This window comes from Saccoglossus kowalevskii, chromosome 22 (assembly GCF_978046115.1).
Source record: "Saccoglossus kowalevskii chromosome 22, keSacKowa6.1, whole genome shotgun sequence".
NCBI classification, from domain to species: Eukaryota; Metazoa; Hemichordata; class Enteropneusta; family Harrimaniidae; genus Saccoglossus; species Saccoglossus kowalevskii.
This window is the reverse complement of record NC_140662.1, coordinates 18,306,207-18,324,608: the sequence shown is the minus strand read 5'-3', so window position 1 is coordinate 18,324,608 and position 18,402 is coordinate 18,306,207. Positions and strand designations below refer to the sequence as shown.

General features: G+C 35.9%; 1 protein-coding gene across 1 annotated transcript in view; it reads right to left on the bottom strand.

Moving 5' to 3' along the window:
• The window catches only part of LOC100371372 (importin subunit beta-1-like), a 39,666-nt gene extending 21,722 nt beyond the window's left edge, over positions 1-17,944 (bottom strand). Inside the window, exons 1-16 of the mRNA XM_085495998.1 lie at positions 17,769-17,944; positions 17,579-17,637; positions 16,917-17,099; positions 14,969-15,019; positions 13,515-13,664; positions 13,099-13,251; positions 11,443-11,592; positions 10,809-10,919; positions 10,192-10,293; positions 9,139-9,310; positions 8,388-8,632; positions 7,526-7,656; positions 6,074-6,149; positions 5,835-5,906; positions 5,330-5,401; positions 4,427-4,574 (exon numbers count right to left, since the gene is read on the bottom strand). Of these exons, the coding sequence (XP_085352124.1) occupies positions 4,427-4,574; positions 5,330-5,401; positions 5,835-5,906; positions 6,074-6,149; positions 7,526-7,656; positions 8,388-8,632; positions 9,139-9,310; positions 10,192-10,293; positions 10,809-10,919; positions 11,443-11,592; positions 13,099-13,251; positions 13,515-13,664; positions 14,969-15,019; positions 16,917-17,099; positions 17,579-17,637; positions 17,769-17,808 (1,915 nt within the window). The 5' untranslated portion in view covers positions 17,809-17,944. The remainder of the gene's footprint in view (positions 1-4,426; positions 4,575-5,329; positions 5,402-5,834; positions 5,907-6,073; positions 6,150-7,525; positions 7,657-8,387; positions 8,633-9,138; positions 9,311-10,191; positions 10,294-10,808; positions 10,920-11,442; positions 11,593-13,098; positions 13,252-13,514; positions 13,665-14,968; positions 15,020-16,916; positions 17,100-17,578; positions 17,638-17,768) is intronic.
• Positions 17,945-18,402: the final 458 nt, after the last annotated feature.

Sequence of the window (18,402 nt, the reverse complement as noted above, 5' to 3'; positions counted from 1 at the left end):
AGCTATTGTACACAAGAGGATTTACAACACTACACAAAAAGGACATCTTGAACATCATGCCCAAAACCTGCATATAAAAATGCATTGTCAACAGAACCCATCTCAACAAGTCATTGTCAATGACACGTCCCCGTTCCGTTCATATTTGAGTGACATATACATTCAAAGCAGATCATGACGGAAATGCACTTGCATATGTACAACACATTGTGCTAAATCTGAACAAAATCCATCCATGCATGACTGAGATCCGGTTCTGGAATTGTGAAAATACGCGATTTTGATGCATTTTCGGCCTTAAAATGGCCATCATTCCGCTATTGTTAAGCAGATCATGAAACAAATGCACATATCTATTTGTGACATGATGTACCATGTGTGTGTGAAGTTTGAACTTGATCAATCCAGACATGTCTTGGATACGGATCTAGAACTGAATTTTTTAACAAAATGGCCGCCAGTCGGCCATTTCGAACTTGACCCGAAAAAAAAAGAAGACGTGCATCAAGGTCCTATTATGTTTAATGTATGTACCAAATTTGAACAAAATCCATCCATGCATAACTGAGATACGGGTCCGGAATGGTTGAAATGTGCGATTTCAATGCATTTTCGGCCTTAAAGCAACCCCCATTTGGCTATCGTTAATGAGATCATGAAACAAATGCACATACATATTTGTGACATGATGTACCTTGTGCGTGTGAAGTTTGAACTTGATCAATCCAGACATGTCTCGAATACGGATCCAGAACTGAATTCTTTAAAACAAAATGGCCGCCAGTCGGCTATTTCGAACTTGATCCGAAAAAAAAAATGACGTGCATCAAGGTCCTATTATGTTTAATGTATGTACCAAATTTGAATGAAATCCGTCCATGCATAACTGAGATCCGGGTCCGGAATGGTGAAAATGTGCGATTTCAATGCATTTTCGGCCTTAAAGCGGTCGCCATTTGGCTATCGTTAATGAGATCATGAAACAAATGCACATACATATTTGTGACATGATGTACCTTGTGTGTGTGAAGTTTGAACTCGATCAATCCAAGCATGTCTCAGATACGGATCCAGAACTGAATTCTTTAAAACAAAATGGCCGCCAGTCGGCCATTTCGAACCCGATCCAAAAAAAAAATCAAAGAAAGCTTAGAAAGAACTCCCATGTGCTGAGAGTATTGGAGACACATTAAATATAATTCGAAATTACTTAGCTGAAAACTAATTATGCAAATCAGAAAATTAATATGACCAGATTTGAGTGTAAAACTAATGAGGTCTGCGCAATGTAACAGAAAATCTATGTCTCCAAGTTTAATTGAAATGTGATTAGAACCAAAAAATTATGAATTATTATGCTTATTAGGGAATTAATATGAACAGATTTTTACCCCAAACTAATTAGGTTTGTACATTGTCCTAGAGCATCTTTGTACTAAGTTTCATTGAAATGGAATAATTAGTACCGTGAAAACTCCAAAACTTCGACCCCTCTAAAAAATCGACCGCCTATTTATTTGCCGGGTTTCGGTGTTTTATTTACCTCCAAATTTTCGACTCCACTAAAAATTGCCGACTCATTCTTATTCGAAAATTGCGACCAGTTTTAGTTTTCCCCCAAACGAAAAAAACAACGATGTGAGCGTTCAAACGGGACCTTCCTCAAAGGCATGAATCCGGGTTTCTGATTGACTGAGAGATTTTTATTTTATTGGTAACGAAAATATATTCTAAATAAACGAAGTTTCAAATAAAAACGAACACAAAAACCTCGGCATGCTGCGTTTCTGAATTGTTGATTATTACTGTACTCAGTAGTGATTATAATAATGTACACAAAATAAATTTGTTGAATGGTTATGAAATACAAATAAAAGTCAACTTAGTTTCATCGTAAGCGAATGATTCCGGTCTCGTATAAACGTTTGATGCTGTAGGATATCCGCCATGTTCTCTTAGGTCAAATAGGTCAAATCGCTAATTAACCAATCAAAAAGCTGGATGATGCCAACGTGTTCAAATTACCATAGCTTATTTAAATATGTTAATGTTATTGAACGCAATGCGGAAGAGATTGATGTTGTAGTACGATATTTTGGCTTGGATTTTGATGCGAAAACGGCATGATTTTTTTTAAATAAAAAAATTAGTTGTTTTTAAAAAATAAACTGGTCATCTGAAGAATAATTTAACATTGTTCACAGTGATAACAGCTCATTCTCGAAAGGAAGCTTACCCGCTCACGCTAGTCACGATAAAAATCATACACGTGTACTCTTGAATAGACAGACGTCAATGACTACGGTAAAACTTAGACTCTATTTTAGCCGGCAGGATTGATTGAAATGTCCGAAAAATGACGCCAAAATACACCTTAAAAGTCCCATTTTATTTTCTTAAATCCCATTTTATTTTTTAATCCAAGGGCGAATTTACGGCAGAATTTGGTCCCTCAAATAAGGGACACGTGAGCTTTGATTCTAACCGGATACATTGCACTGGGTCGGGGAGATCGTTTGCTAAACTTCCATGTATCTTTTGTCCAATGGGTACCTGTACTTCGAACATTCGCAAGTTTTCCTAGGTAGTGCGAGACAGCTTTGTCTTTTGACCTATTAGTTTTGTGCTGACCTCTTCTCCGCGTCTTGATGTTTTGTTTTGCTTGTCATAATACTCACTGATTGATGACTTTGTTTAGATTTTGAGTTACAACTCGGCCACGACCTTTGCTTTTACCGTGAAACATGAGGAAGTTTACGTCAATTGACGGACATTGCATTTTTTAAAAACTAATGAAGCACACTGTCTATCATCCCCATTTTTTTTTTGCTGATTTCTATTCTGAAAAATTCGACCGTCCGAAAATGCACCTTAATTTTGACTCTAAAAACACGTCACATTTCTAACACCAATTATTTAAAACCGGTCGAAATTTTGGAGTTTTTACGGTACTTTAGATATCAGTGTGAAAGCTTAAAATTGGTTAATTATGCAAATTAGGTAATTAATATGTACAGATTTTAACCCACAATTATTCAGGTCTGTCTATTGTCCTACAGCATCCATGTACATTCATTGATATGTGATGTATAGTACCTGAGATATCAGTGTGAAAGTTGGTTAATTATGCAAATTAGGTGATTAATATGCACAAATATTTATCGAAAACAATCAATCTCTGCATAGTCCTTGAGTATGTAAGTACCAAGTTTCATTGAAATGTAATGCTAACTACTTGTATCAAATGCTGAAAATTAATTAATTATGCAAATTAGGTAATTAATATGTACTGATATTACCATAAAAACTATCAGGTCTGTGCAGTGTCGTATGACATCTATGTACCAAGTTTCATTGAAATGTGATGATTAGTACTTGAGATATCAGTGGAAAAACCGAAAATTGACTAATCATTATGCAAATTAGGTAATTAGTATCCACGGATTATTACCAAAAACTAATCAAAACCTAGCATTAGTTCAGAGCATCTGTGTACCAAGTTTCATCGAAATCCAATGAGTGGTTGTTTAGATATCAGTGGAACAGTCATGGAACCACTAAAAAATAGCTAATTATCATGCAAATTAGGTAATTAATATGCACGGATTTTTACCAAAAATTAATCAAATCTGCGCATATGTTCAGAGCATCTATGTACCAAGTTTCATCAAAATCCAATGAGTGGTTCTTTAGATATCAGTGGAACAGTCATAGAACAGCTAAAAATTAGCTAATTATCATGCAAATTAGGTAATTAACGAGCATGGATTTTTACCAAAACCTAATCAAATCTGCGCATTGGCCCAGAGCATCTATGCACCAAGTTTCATCAAAAACCGATGTATGGTTCTTGAGATATCAGTGGAACAGTCGGACACACATACATACATACACACACACACACACATACATACACACACACACACACACACACTAACTGCAAAGACTCCCATTTTGTGCTTCGCACATGGGAGTCAAAAATGACGTGCATCAAGGTCCTATTATGTTTAATGTATGTACCAAATTTGAACAAAATCCGTCCATGCATAACTGAGATCCGGGTCCGGAATGGTGAAAATGTGCGATTTTGATGCATTTTCGGCATTAAAATGGCCGCTATTCGGCTATCGTTAATCGGATCATGAAAAAAATGCATGTGCATATGTCACATATAATGTGTGATGTATGAGTGAAGTTTGAACTTAATCGGTCCATGCATGTTCGAGATACAGGTGATCACGGACGCACGGACGGACGCACACAGGGCAAAACATAAGTCCCCGTTTTCGGACTGCGTTCGAACGGGGACTAACTAGAAAAGTCTTCACAAAGTGAACACACTAACCATAGAACAATGCACAGATTTGACTACTAATACATGTCAAAGTTTGAAAAGAATTAGATAAAAACTTTGTCCATTACATACCTTCTACCAATGTACCAACTGCCATGAGGGCATCTTCTTGCACACCACCGGCCCTACCACTTGAACTGTTAAACATTTGTAATAAAACTGTCATTACAGTGTCTGATATCTGTAACGCATCTTGCAATTCCATCTTTCGAATTACACTCTAGAGTGAAGAATACAAAATATAGTTATTGTTGAGAGAACATGTACTGCTAAAAAATCTATACAATAGACTATTTTCTGATCACTGCAAGAACCCACGCAATCCGTGAAATTGAAAGTAAAAACATGACAAACTAAAGTCAAAGTGTCATAGTTGCGTCAAAACTTTTTTTGGCATTTCCACTCAATGTCACATTCCCCTCTCCTGGAAGCTCAGTATTTTGACATTGAACTATACAAAAAGAAATTCAGGTTCATAATCAAATCAGGAGTTTTTCTAGAAAAAAACTGCAAGAGGGAGGACTGCATTCAGCGGCGCCACTAAGAGGGGGAGATGGGGGTTCTCCCTACTAGGGTGTGGAGTTTTCGATAATTCCAAGTTAAAATGGAGCATTTTATGGCTTCCTTAGGGCCAAAATTACTGTTAGACAGGTCACAGTTGAAGACTGGCCACATGTGATCTCTGGTCATTCAGAATTTTATAGTTTACAGAAGATCAACTCCCCAGGGTAAGGGAGTGCGTGGCCATGGCATGAGGGTGCTGCACCCCTGTTCCCTTGTTTAAAACAATCCCTGCAAATCATTTGTTTTATAACAGCAGACATTCGGTTCGCATCTTTTACACATTAATATCTCGCAGTAATCTGAAAATCGCCTATTCAACTAGTTTTGCATCAATAGAAAAATTACTATTTACTAGCATCTTTTTTTTTTGGAGGGAGGATTTAGCTAATGCGACATCTGAAAAAAACCCACCTGTAGTGTAGCACAAAGTAATGATTGTAGATCGTGGTATTGGTTTTTTTCTGAAGACGACTGTGAAACTAACTGCAAGAGGATAAAACAAGTTTAAAAGATTAATACAAAAGCCAGTGATGTGCATCTGCTCAACAAATTGATCCAACTACAAGAATGCCATCGCAACAATTGGCCCTTCTGAATTTCCTCAAAAAACAAATCCAAAGAGCTTCAAACCCATTCCTCTTGGGGCTACTCGTCTGTAGCAGCTACAACTAGACTCCTACTTGAAGATTTCACATCTTATTGACCATATACACTGTATGGCACTAGGATGTGAATGACTGAATCAACTCGTATCATGTTTACAATGGTTACATGATACAACTTTAACAATGTTAGAATATTCCTTAGAAACCACTTTCTAAAACATTAGTAATCACATCTAATTTATAGGACTAGTCCTCAATCATGACAGGCAATCTAACTTCCTAATTAAAAATAGACTGTCAAAATCACCTACCTCCATTTGTAAGACGCTCTGTATTCGTTCCATGATAATTATTGTAGTTTTCTGTACTATTGTGTAACAGTCCTATAAATAAACAAGAACATTTCATAAAATTATTTTTGGACCAGGCAGTTACTTGTAATCCTTTCCACCAGGTCCAGCAAGTTTTTGTGACGAAAAACATTGGACACATTATGCAATTTTACTTGGTTGGCCGAAATTCATCGATTGAGAAAATTAAGTAATATTACCTTTGGACTGTTTTTCACAAGTTCCATTAACGCTTCATAGGCAGCACTTCTTAAATTACATTGGTGAGCGTCAATTCTGTGATAGAATATAGTTTTAAGCCAAGAGATTTTAATAGCTTTACAGAGTAATATTCACATTGACTGCAAATTTAACAGATTTTGGCAATGTACAATAATATAATGAAAAGACAATCGATGTCATGAGCCTTAACTGTTTAAACTTGTGTGACAGATACAAAGTGGAACCAGTGTATTAGTGCAATTCCTTCTGCTCATAACATATATAATGCATTTCTAGCACAAAAATAACTATTCTTGAATGAGATTATGAAACAAATTCAAGTGCAAACGTGTTACATAATACATGTGTAAATTTTGAACATGCACAGTCCATCCTTGTCAGTAATATGGCTCCGAAAACATTTGTTAACAAGCAGCCTCTCGGCTGAGATAGCTCCGCTGTTAGCAATGCACATTTCAAATTAAAGAACAGAAGATATCATTAGAAAATGAACAATATGCATAGTATCAATGCAATGGGACTTGCGGTTTTCAACAAGAATTCAAAAATATCATTTTTCACCATAAATAATTGTGGTTTTTAACAAGAAGAAAATATCACTTTTTACCAAAAATATTCACCAAAATTAGAGAATTGAAGATATCATTACAAAATGAACAAATCTGAGAGAGGTCTACCCAAGGTACATATACACCAAGTATCAAAGCATTCAGGCTTGTAGTTTTCAAGAAGAAGTCGAATAAGTAAAACATTGACACGGACGACGACGAACAATCACTCGTATGATAAGCTCCGCTCGACAAAGTCAACAACGGAGCTAACAACAAAATGGCCATCTGTCATTTTGGGAAAAACTGAACTTTTGAGTCCAGCCTAATTTACCAAAACCCAGCCATAGAATCTATAGCATTCTCACAGGGGTTTTATACGATTTGGTCGTCAACTGGATGTACAAGACACTGTTTACAATATACATGCATTCAAGAATGATTACTGTGGAATACTTTATTTTCGCTGGAATTAATTATCGCTGAAAAGGCTTTTTGGGGAGTTTTGCTTTGAATTTATTTTCACTGATTTTTGATGAGATTAATGTAAAATATAGGAAAAAATGTATATTTGCTGGATTTTATTTTCACAGAATCATCCTTTCAGTGAAAATAAATTCCAAACGAAAATAAAGTATTTTACAGTACCTAACATTGATTCCTCAAACATAGAATTTAACCAAATTACACCAAATTAGAAATGTAATTGAGACCTTTACTGATTTAGTTTTTGGTCATTACTTGTTTGTGTTTGGTTGAAAACAGTGGGATCAATTTGTTGTGCATCCAACTAACTAGATGGATCCATGGCAGAGTTGGCAGCGAATGTCTGAAGATGAAAAAAATACTCGTGGATCCAGGGTTTATCAAAACCATATTTACCTATCTGTAGTAGCTAGCAAATTTTGTACAATATTATCAAAAGCTGCACTCAGGCAGTATGTGGGCGGTTCATCAGCGTCCTCTGGAATCGTTGCTGCTTCATACGCAGCCTCTGCTAGACTGGAAATTGCCTGCAAAAATGATTAGAACAAATGAGCAAGCAAGCCTTCTGGACTCAATATCTTAGGATCAAAATGGAAATCCTACAAAACCAAGTTGATTAGGTTGTTGACTGATGACAGGTCTTCAAAAATAAGTTTGTACAAGACTGCATACGACTTCTGAATCTGCAAACGTGCATCCCTGATTTTCTTCTTTTTCAAATTTATTTTGTTTATAAAATGTGAATTTTCTTTTAACAAATTGCAAATCAGGCTTTAAGCCAGCCACTTCTACCTGTTATTCAGACATGAAATTTTGAGTGACAATTACCAGTAATAAGTAAATTACAAAATGACTAAAAAATCAACAAAAAGCCTCTTACATGTCTGAGATTACAGACTAGTGACAGCTATTTCTCATTTCAATAAAGTTTTAGACTTTTCATTCCTGGCTATAAACCTGTGGCAAATTCCTCTATTTTTTAAAATGATCATTGGGACCATGTTCTACATATGATACATATAGTGTGAAGGCCAATTAACACTTCCAGAAAATTCACAAGGGTAAAATTTCTTATAAGTAACAACTGCCTTGGAAACTCTATGCAATGTTTAGACTTCACTAAGATGCTGACTTTTGATTGTCCTGTTTTTTTTTTTATGTTCCATTTCACACAAAGAGAGGTCCCGAGACTATGGTTATTCTATTATGGTCTTGTAAACTCTAAGCAATAATCATCACAAGTCAAACAAGAACTTACCCAGCAAACATTGGAAGCAACTCTCGGTTCAGCAGCAAGACCTTCAGCTAACGCTTCCAACAATGGATTTAAATATGCGTCATCAATAACTGCCTCTGGTAGTAATTCACAAATACGTCCTACAGTCCACGCCGTTGTATCTCTTACAACAACGCTCTCATCTTTGAGTAGTTCTATCAGAACAGGCATGGCCTGAACGACTAAAGGTTTTAAAATATTTGGTTCAGGGCCTTCCAGTATGGAGCCTGTAAATAAGCACATGCAGTTTGGAAAGTGTAAAATTGTTTGACAGTCAACATGTGCGCATATATTATAGACAGTAGATGGCAAGCTATGTATTTAAACACCAGGGTCTTCAAATGCTTTTATACACTTGTATGTCACATGTGACAACTGGTTTTGTAGTGTATTTTGCTGTATATGGACACATCTTCAATAGAAGCATATGAACCAAACAAATGTTATTTACAGTATACTGAATCCCCGATTGAAGTTAAATTTTCAAGAGCAATTGATCAAAATGTCTTGGCATCATAAGACAAGCAGCCTCTTTTTAGCTGGAATTAATTTTCGCTGAAAAAGACTTTTGGTGTTTTGCATGGAATTTATTGTCACTGATTTTTGGCGAGTTGAATGTAAAGTATAGGAAAAAGTAATATTCACTGAATCATTGCTTTAGCAAAAATAGCAAAAATTAATTCCAAGCGAAAATAAAGTATTTTACAGTAGTATATTCTTTCATTATACCTACCAAATGCCATAACTGAGGCTTCCCTATAGTGCCAATCAGCATGTTTGATATTGTCTTTGACAAATGGTAAAATATGATGTACAATGTCATCTTCACAGCATGTTGATAACAGCATTAAACACACACCAGCAGCTTTACAAGGATTCCATTCATCGTCATCATCATGCTCTTCCTACAGCAAGATATACATGCAAAATAGAAACATCAGGTGGGATTTTGTTAGCAATGTCTTGATATTTTTTAATCCATTTAATACAGTCACAATGTACTTTGTGGTACCAAATGAACCACAAGATGTTCTAACTACGTTTACGCAAACAGCACCAAAATGAAAAAATTACATTTTGATGATCACTAATTCATTTCCACATGCTATCAGGAAACATCTTGATTTAGCTAATTTTATACTACAAATATTTCACCAGAAGGGCTGTGGCACAATTGCTTAACAATTTACGTCTAGCAGCAAATGATGTTCAGAAACGATAAAGTTATACAGGGTTCGTGTACAGTACAGTATAAATATGTCAAGGAAGAAAAATTCCAAAACTGCAATTCTGAAAGCATTTAATATTTTTTTTCAAGTTTTACTTGCATAGATATATTTAGCCAAGAATCCTATAGTTGTGAAAAATGTCAAAAACTTTGATGAACTTTTTATTTTCTGTAAAACCTTTTTTGTCCAAAACTGCTACTAGGTGATTCCAATGACAAATTTACCAATTAAACTTGGACGCATGCACACAACATGTACAATAGTAGAATAGTCAGTGGGGGGTTGTAAATGTTGCAGTCAAAAAAAGTTAATATGCACCATTCCCACATTCTGCTATATTTAGAAATTTCAAGAACATTTCAGTGGGTACCTAGAAAGACAAACATTTCCCACACAGGAGCAGACCGACTGAGATATAACTCAAAACTCTTCTATTGATGAATATCATTTAGTTAACGTCATTAACATTTCAATATTAGTAATAAATATGTAATATTAAAGGATTTCTTTCCATCTATATTCCCTCAACATGAGAAGTTAGTGATGTTGTTACTCACCTGTTTTGTTAAAGTTTGTAGTAACAATGGTATCAAGTACTGGAGAGCACCCTTAGCATAGAACCTACTACAATGCTCTGGTGGACGACCTTGTTCAGCAGCCTGAAAGAGGTTAGCATAAACTTTGCATCAAGCACCAAAAACAATAGAATTCGCCATCACATAAAAAGCAGTTATCAACACATGTTTGAAAGTTCAAATTTTTCCTTGTAAACTATGTCACCAGCATGAGTTCAAGGTTGTGGAAGTCAAATTCAAATATTTATTTTTGTTTACTTGGACGCTACTGCTGCAACCAGAATCTTTCCCTCAAAATCATATAATCCAAAAATAATGCATTAATTTTTGTCCTGTGTAATGCAGGGAGACATTACACACCCACGATAAACCAGTTTACAGCACTGACAAGTTCTACCCAAGAACTAGCCTGACTAGGTCGCCTGAGTTGAGCCTTCGGCGGTGCTTCAAACCCAACACATGCCTGACAGAAAGATGTAGTTTTTCACTTCGCCAACGATTTTTTATCGCCACCAATCAAATTGCAGGAACGTCAGCCGAAGGGGCCTACTCGCGCCTACATTTCAGGCTACCCAAGAACCAACTACAGCCTTGTTTACCTCAGAAGCTTCAATGGCTAAGTCCATTTCTTCATCACACACTGTGGACCAGAACTCCACACCTTGTAAAGCTACTTCATCTTGATCACTTTTCATGGCTTCTACTGTAATCTAAGATACCAACAATAAAACTGAAGATGAAAAACTTGGCAATAAAGCTCAAGTGCTCAATAGCCAGATAATATGTCTGAGTGCATGTTTCACAGACGCTTCAAGAAGACCTACGTATACTACAGCTAAAGTCTCTCAGTAGGATCTTACATTCCATCAAAATGGAAATCAAACAAAATGGCAACACATCATAAAGAGGAAGCTTAAAGCAAAGGGGTCTTCACCTGTGCACGTGCAGGAATTGAGTCCCAAGAGATGATGACACATGCTAAAAACGCAAAGGCTTATGGGTAGATGCTTGTTTGTAAACAATGACACGCTATGGCTATCCGACGCATGCGCAGGTGACAACTCCCCCACTTTAAACCCTTCAGTGAACAAGGTATAGTGAGAAGATAAGAGCCAAAACAGACTTTCGTTAGCAATACTGCTACAGCATCTGATAACGTGAAGCAATATCATGCGATATACAAATATGAACAGTAATTAACAAGTAAAAGTGGAAATAACAGAGCAGACTTACAGCAAACAGGGCAGGGCCCATATACGTCTCCATATACTGATAGTATAAAGACATGATTTTGACTAAACACTGCAAAGCAGCCACTCTGACCTGGGTATCCGGACACTGAGTTGCCTCACAAACAACCTGCATAATAAAATGACGCTCACCCTGCAGAGAGAAATGTAGTTATTTACTTTTTATATAAACAATTAACTGTTGTATCTATTTCCCTATTGTTGCTGCAATAATATTTTTAAGTTTTCAATCCTGATCACACTATGTTTTGACCTAGTGCTAATTTTTGGACCCGGGTGAAAAAAAACAAAATCTGCAGCACGACTGGATGTAGAATATTCAAATCAGGAGAAATTTAGACAATAGATATTTTATAATCTACACTAATAACATTGGATTGGATTTTGTCACAAATTGAAAGCATTTTTGATCCTATCCTTTGACGAATAAAGAAACAGAAAAGTGCACCAGATTTGTGGCAATGATGTGTTGACTTATTACCTGCATGAAGGTAGTAACAGGCTTTGGATTACATTTTAACCTTTTATTGCTTCCTAATATCAATCATACTTTATTTGTATCATATGTGAAAGCTACAGTACGAGAATACACAAATACTAACACAGATGTTGATGATAAAATACACTTCCTTATAGATGCGTTATAATCTCTAGACATCACTCTACTTTAGGTTCTAAAATAGGTGTGACGAAATACAGTCAATCGAAAAATTGTCTTCACATGACAAAAATTACTCAGTATATTTAATGTAATATGCATTTATTTATTAATGAAAAGTATTTTCTAGAAGAAGTTTCAAATAAAAATGCATTGCTTAGTAGCAAATAATCACGGTAGTGCAATCCAGTCATGCTGCGTTTTATAAGTGAATAACTCGCTTGTTTTTAAAGTGTTTGATTGTTGATTATTACTTAGTAGTGATTATAGTAACATACAAAAAATAAATTTGTTTGTTATGAAATGCAACTAAAGTTTTGTTTTTTTCTTAATGTTTTATTTGTAATCATTTTTTACAACAACGAGAAAGGTACACCACATTAAAGTGTCACAATAACAAAAGACACAGCGCTGATGCAAATAATATTAGTTTCATCATAAGCGAATGATTTCAGCCGCACTTGATGCGATATGACATCCGCTTTTCGTTAATCCGTTTTTCCCATACACATGTTGACCTGAAAGTCACTAACCAATCAAAATGCTGGATGGTGCCACCATGTTCAAATAACCATAGCTCATTTAAATATGTTAATGACAACAGCTCATTGTCGAAACAAAGTTTACCCATTCATGCTAGACTAATTTAGGAGTCAGGAAAGTTTGAAATGCTCGAAAAATGACACCTAAACAGAAGATAAAGCAATCACTGCGTAATTGATTTTTTAGGGGGGTGGGGGTAAGAGGAGGGCTTTGGTGCATAACTAAGACATGGGTAATTTTAAAACTAGTTTATGAACCAAACGAATTCATAACCTCTATTAAAAGATTTCATAAGACGAACATGACCCGTTATAAATGGACTAAAGTGACTTTGCTGAATTTAAAGCACCTGTTACAACATTTGTTGGGCTCAGGAGCTTCAGTAATCATGCAATATGGTACAGAAAATCAGTTTGTAAAGATAAATTGTAGACTTACATCTTTATCAAAGTTAGCTTTAGTAAATTCCAATGAGTTGAGTAATGCGGTTGTAGCGGCCAATCGCACATGGTTACTTGGTTCTTCTTTTCTCATGCCCTGCACTATAGCTGTTAGAATTTCATTGGATTGTGAAGCAAGGTGCTCTGGTTCCTAAAGAAGGAGAAAAATTAAAATCAGATGATTTGGAAACACAATGACAAAGAACACCAATGAATGGTTGTAGAAACTGACTGAGAGGGAGAGGGAGAGGGAGAGGGAGCTACAGAAAACTGATGGGTATAATAGCTGCATGGGATGGGCCGTCCTCCCCTGGCTGGTTAATTTTTCAGAGGGGCATTTGAAAGGAACGACTGCATAAACCGACCATTCTACCGCTGATATGAAGATGGAACCCCGTTTATGACGATACTTACCATGTCTTGGCATACATAACCAATTGTTTCCAGTGTAGCCTCTTTTAACGATTCTGTACTCATGGAGTTGGTGACATTCTGCACTAATCTTGGAATCAAATCGTCCCATTGTTGGTTCGGTAATTCGGCACACGCGATACAAGCAACACACTGAAATGCAGAAAATCAATAATGATGCTCAATGTTATTAGTTGATCGCAAGCTAGTGTGAATAGATGCATGACATTTTTGTCAGACATCACATGCCGGTTGGTAAAAACAAACAAAATGCTGTCACAGTGCATCGGCATATGGTAGTGTAATGTACTGTAGAATACTTATTTTTTGCTTGGAATTGATTTTCGTTATTTTTGCTGAAGAAATGATTCAGTGAAAATAAAATCCATCAAGTATACTTTTTTTTTTTACATTTTACATTCAACTCATCAAGAATCAGTGAAAATTAATTCCAAACAAAACGCCCAAAAAGTATATTAAGCGAAAATTAATTCTAGCTATTTACAGTACTATGACATACATTTATCAGATTTTACAATAGATTAAGCTGTAGAGGGAAGCAGGCAGGAAGAATACAAATCTCTGTCGTAAACAAACCTCACAGCTGACACTGCAGAATTTGTGAGTGCTAAAAACATGTTATGATATGGCATGAACAAGGACGAGAAAAGCTACTGGAATATAGTTTCCGTTTAAATTTACACAAAACTGTGTACATGTTTGCATAAATCAACAAAATAAACTATTTCAGTCTGCGTATACAATTACCATTTGTTTTTTTAAAATATTTTTCCAATTTTTCATTTAACAAAATAAAGCTAATTTTCAGTTTAACCTTTCAAGTGCCACAATTTTTTCTAATAAATTTTTTTTTTGCAGTTTTATGTATTTTTCCATAACTTTTTCATTAATTTTGAGTGACTAATCTCATAGGATTTGATCTAAGTTATAATATTTATTCCCCGAGGTGACAAAAGTTGAGTGCTATTCAAATGGTGAATTCTTGACAGCAAAAGCACAATCCTGATTTCACTCAGTGGCTAACATTGTTTTATTTTAAAGCGAGGGAGTTGTCATCTGCACAGATGGCCATAGCATGTTGTTTACAAACAATTGTCCACCCATGAGCCTTTGCATTTATAGCATGAGTTGTTTGCTTAGAACAGGTGGCTATCCCTCTGTTTTAAATAAAACAGTCCACTACATGTGCAGCAACAAATTATGACAAATACGTAAAAGAGTGACATTACAAAAGTTGATAAGCAATATTACATTGATGAGACAAATCACTAAAATAATTCACAAAACGTTCAGTTTCTAAGCTTTAAATTTCAAGTATCACAGAAATTCTATTGGACGGCAAAAAAATTTTTGAATGGCTTTCCTTTTGCCATACATGCTAACCACACCCCACAGAAATGAAACAATGAATTAAGCAATATGAATGAACACTATACCTGTGCAGCTGAACTTGGTCTCTGGATCTCTGTTCCTAAGGTTTGTAGAACCTAGAAGGATGCAAAGTATCATATGTAAACAGGGCTTGCCGCTTAAGGTAGTCCCACCGCCCAGGACAAGTGAAATAGACATGCGAACAACCCTGGTATTAGAAAGGAGTTTGAGAGTGTCAAAAATATTCTAAAAGAATGATTATGGGTATTGTATATCAAAAACAAAAGACAAAACAGAAAAAATAAAATGTCTGACTACTAAACTATAACTCGCTAAGCCTTAACAGAATATAGTAAATATGCAGGAAATTAAGTTTAAAAGTTAACGTAGAGCCCTGATAACAAGGACAAGACTAGTTGAATAGATTTCTAAAAATGGTGTGCAAGTTTCAACACAGATTCTTGTAGGCTTTTATTCAACCACCTGTATTTGACATGGGCATGCCAGGTTCTGGACAACTAAAAATGTCAATTGACATTCTGAGTCTTAACCTCTCTGCTATAGATTGAAAAATCCTGATCATTTACATTGATAATCACAAAGGGGGAAAGAACTGGCTTTTGAAAAATACAGCAATGACCATAATCATTTCAATACTAATCACTTCAATCTCAAACTTTTTCCAACATAATTTGGTTATAATATTCGTAGCCCAGACAATGGCTATTGACTTTCTATACTTTTTTTTTATTAAAAAGTGCAAACCAAAATGTCTGGAGGATCTTGGCTGATTCTTTAATAAATGGGTATAAATCAGTACAGTCTGCCTCGTCTTCCAAATATTATTAAAGGGCGGTAGTGTGACATTTGTGTTGATAAACCTTAATTTTCCCACAATCCAATGCGCTTTTCTAATGAAAATCACAAGATGGGGGTTTGACCTGGGCACGACCTGCCCTGATTACCGCGAATGACTCCTTCGATACCTTCCAATCACGTAAAAAGTACCTAATTAAAGCTTGGTAGCGTCTCAGTTTGTACTCGTTAATCTGCGCAACAGTTAAAGTCGCATTCTTTATTTATACGAGACCCATATATCTCGCACATGCGTGACGCGATGACTACCGCCCTTTAAGTATTAAGTTTGGAAAACCAGTTCGTACACGTGCACTTACAATTAGCACACTAGACTAAAAAACAACAGCAGTGGTTTAAATTTCTGGAATTGTCCCCTGGTACAAAAATATTTGTAACAAAAAAAGTGCATCATGTCACAGGAATCATTGTAGATGTGATGACAGGGCACAAAGACATTATGACAACTTGATGGATCAACCAGGCAAGGTTGAACACTAGAACCTGTTGATCTTGCCAAATTTGTTGTAAGACATCAAAAACTCCTTTTTTTTTTCATCAATTAAGAGAAATTACTAATTCTTTGAAAATTTTGTTGTTTCAATTTTTTATAAAGCTAGATACTAATTTTTATATTCAATTTAAGTTAGGATTTGAGCATTGAATCACATGCCTGAAAAGCTTTCAGCTAAATATAAACAAAGGATGAAATAAATATGAACCCGTGCAACTCGCGTGTTAACTAATAACTTGCGCAGTTCATACGATTTGACGTTCTATGATTACTACGTTACTTTTCAGTAAATCAAAATATTCGCAAGCACACCAGGCATTGTTTGCTACATAATAACTATGCATTCCAAAATCTGCTAGTTTTGACAAACATTCAAAGAGTTGGCTTCATAGTACGCAAACCCCAAAACAATTCTGCAAACCTTCGTACAGCCATGATGATCACTTGTGACAATAATAAACAGCCATGTCAACATGTGTGATAAGCCTTACATCATAGTTTAATTTTAGATTTTTTGTTTACAAAGTACATCTATACAATCAACTTACTAAATCACAACAAAGGTAATATCTGTTTCTGATTGCAAAAACGGAATATTTTATTTACATCAACAAGCATTGTTGTAAAGAAATAAAATTGCTTACCAGGCCCTTGATGTTTTTTCGCAGTTCTCCATCCAGAGTCAACCATCTTTGTTGGTGTTGAACTTTAATGAGGGGATCTTTGGATGTCAAAGCATTTTTCACCTGCAGACCAGCTGCCATTCTGGCAACTTGGCTTTTTCCTGCATCGGCCAGTACTGTGGATAGCGCCATCAAAAACTCTGCCTGTGTGGAGAAGCAGAGTTGGTAACATTTTTTTTAAAAAAATGCAAACATAGTCAGGACGAAATAAAGCGAAAACAACGGTTATTTTCTAATAGATCGCGAGCAAGCACTGAGCTAAGAAAAACCCAACTCTGGTTACGTATTTTAGATAATTATGTAATTATAGCCTGTTACAAGGGCGGCATGATCTAATCATAACAGCGAGTTGATATCCTTGTCACGATTATCGTCAGAGACAAATCCGGACGAATGAAAATCAATCCGGCCTTAAAATAGAAAATGAAACTAATACTAAATAGATAATCGGCGAAGGCAGAATAGATGTTTTATTTTGTCGTGATAATATAAGTTTAAGTCGGTTTGTGACCGGTCATCTCAGGACAACATGTCAATCGGGGTCACGACGGAGGCCATCTTTGAATTTCAGCTTTTTTGGTCGCTAGCAATACTGACAAAAACGAGTAATTTTAATAACTTACCAGGTTTGATTGGGCAGCACCTTCCAGTGCTTTGAGCGCATTTTCAAGCGCTGTCTTGTCTGTTGAAAAGAAAATAACAATTTAGGCGAGAATAAACAGTCGATGCTAGCGAAAGATTTATTTCACTGAAAAGTACGTCACATGTGTACCGTCTGTACCGGCAATTCGAAAATAAAATTGAAGATCTTACCTGGCGACACTGTTGCTTCTAGAATTGCTACGAGATCCATGGTGAAGACGTTCAAATGTTTTTGTTCACAGTTGTAGAATAACTCACCAATTCCCAGTCAGCCCCCAGTTTCCCAAAATTTCCTCGTCTTATCGGACGGTTCTCTATGGTTCAACCCCTGCCTGCACACATGTGCACTATAGTGTATGAATACAAGTACTGTCACATTGTATTCTTCCTCAACGGAATAGTTGTACTGAATACGTAGCGCATTCAGGTCTCCTATTGGCCAAATTTTGTACGAATAGCATTACCTATGAAACTCAACAGCCAATCACAATGCAGTTTACGTGTCTATTGCTGGGTCAGTCCTGGTACTATTTCTTTGCGAGTAATTTGGTCTTGCCGACAAGACTGTGCACAAAATATAGGAATACACAGAATATGTCAAATTCCATGTTGTCATTTTAAACATACATTTACAAATCAATGTCAATTTCAAAAACTATAACCACCAAGCCCACGTAAAAACAACCGACAAGGTCACTCAAAATGGCCGGCTTTCCTCATTCGCGCCAAAGCGGAAATAGAATGTGCATTATGTGAAAACTCGTGTGACAAGAAAGAGAATTTAGATGATAGATGCGTGAGACCT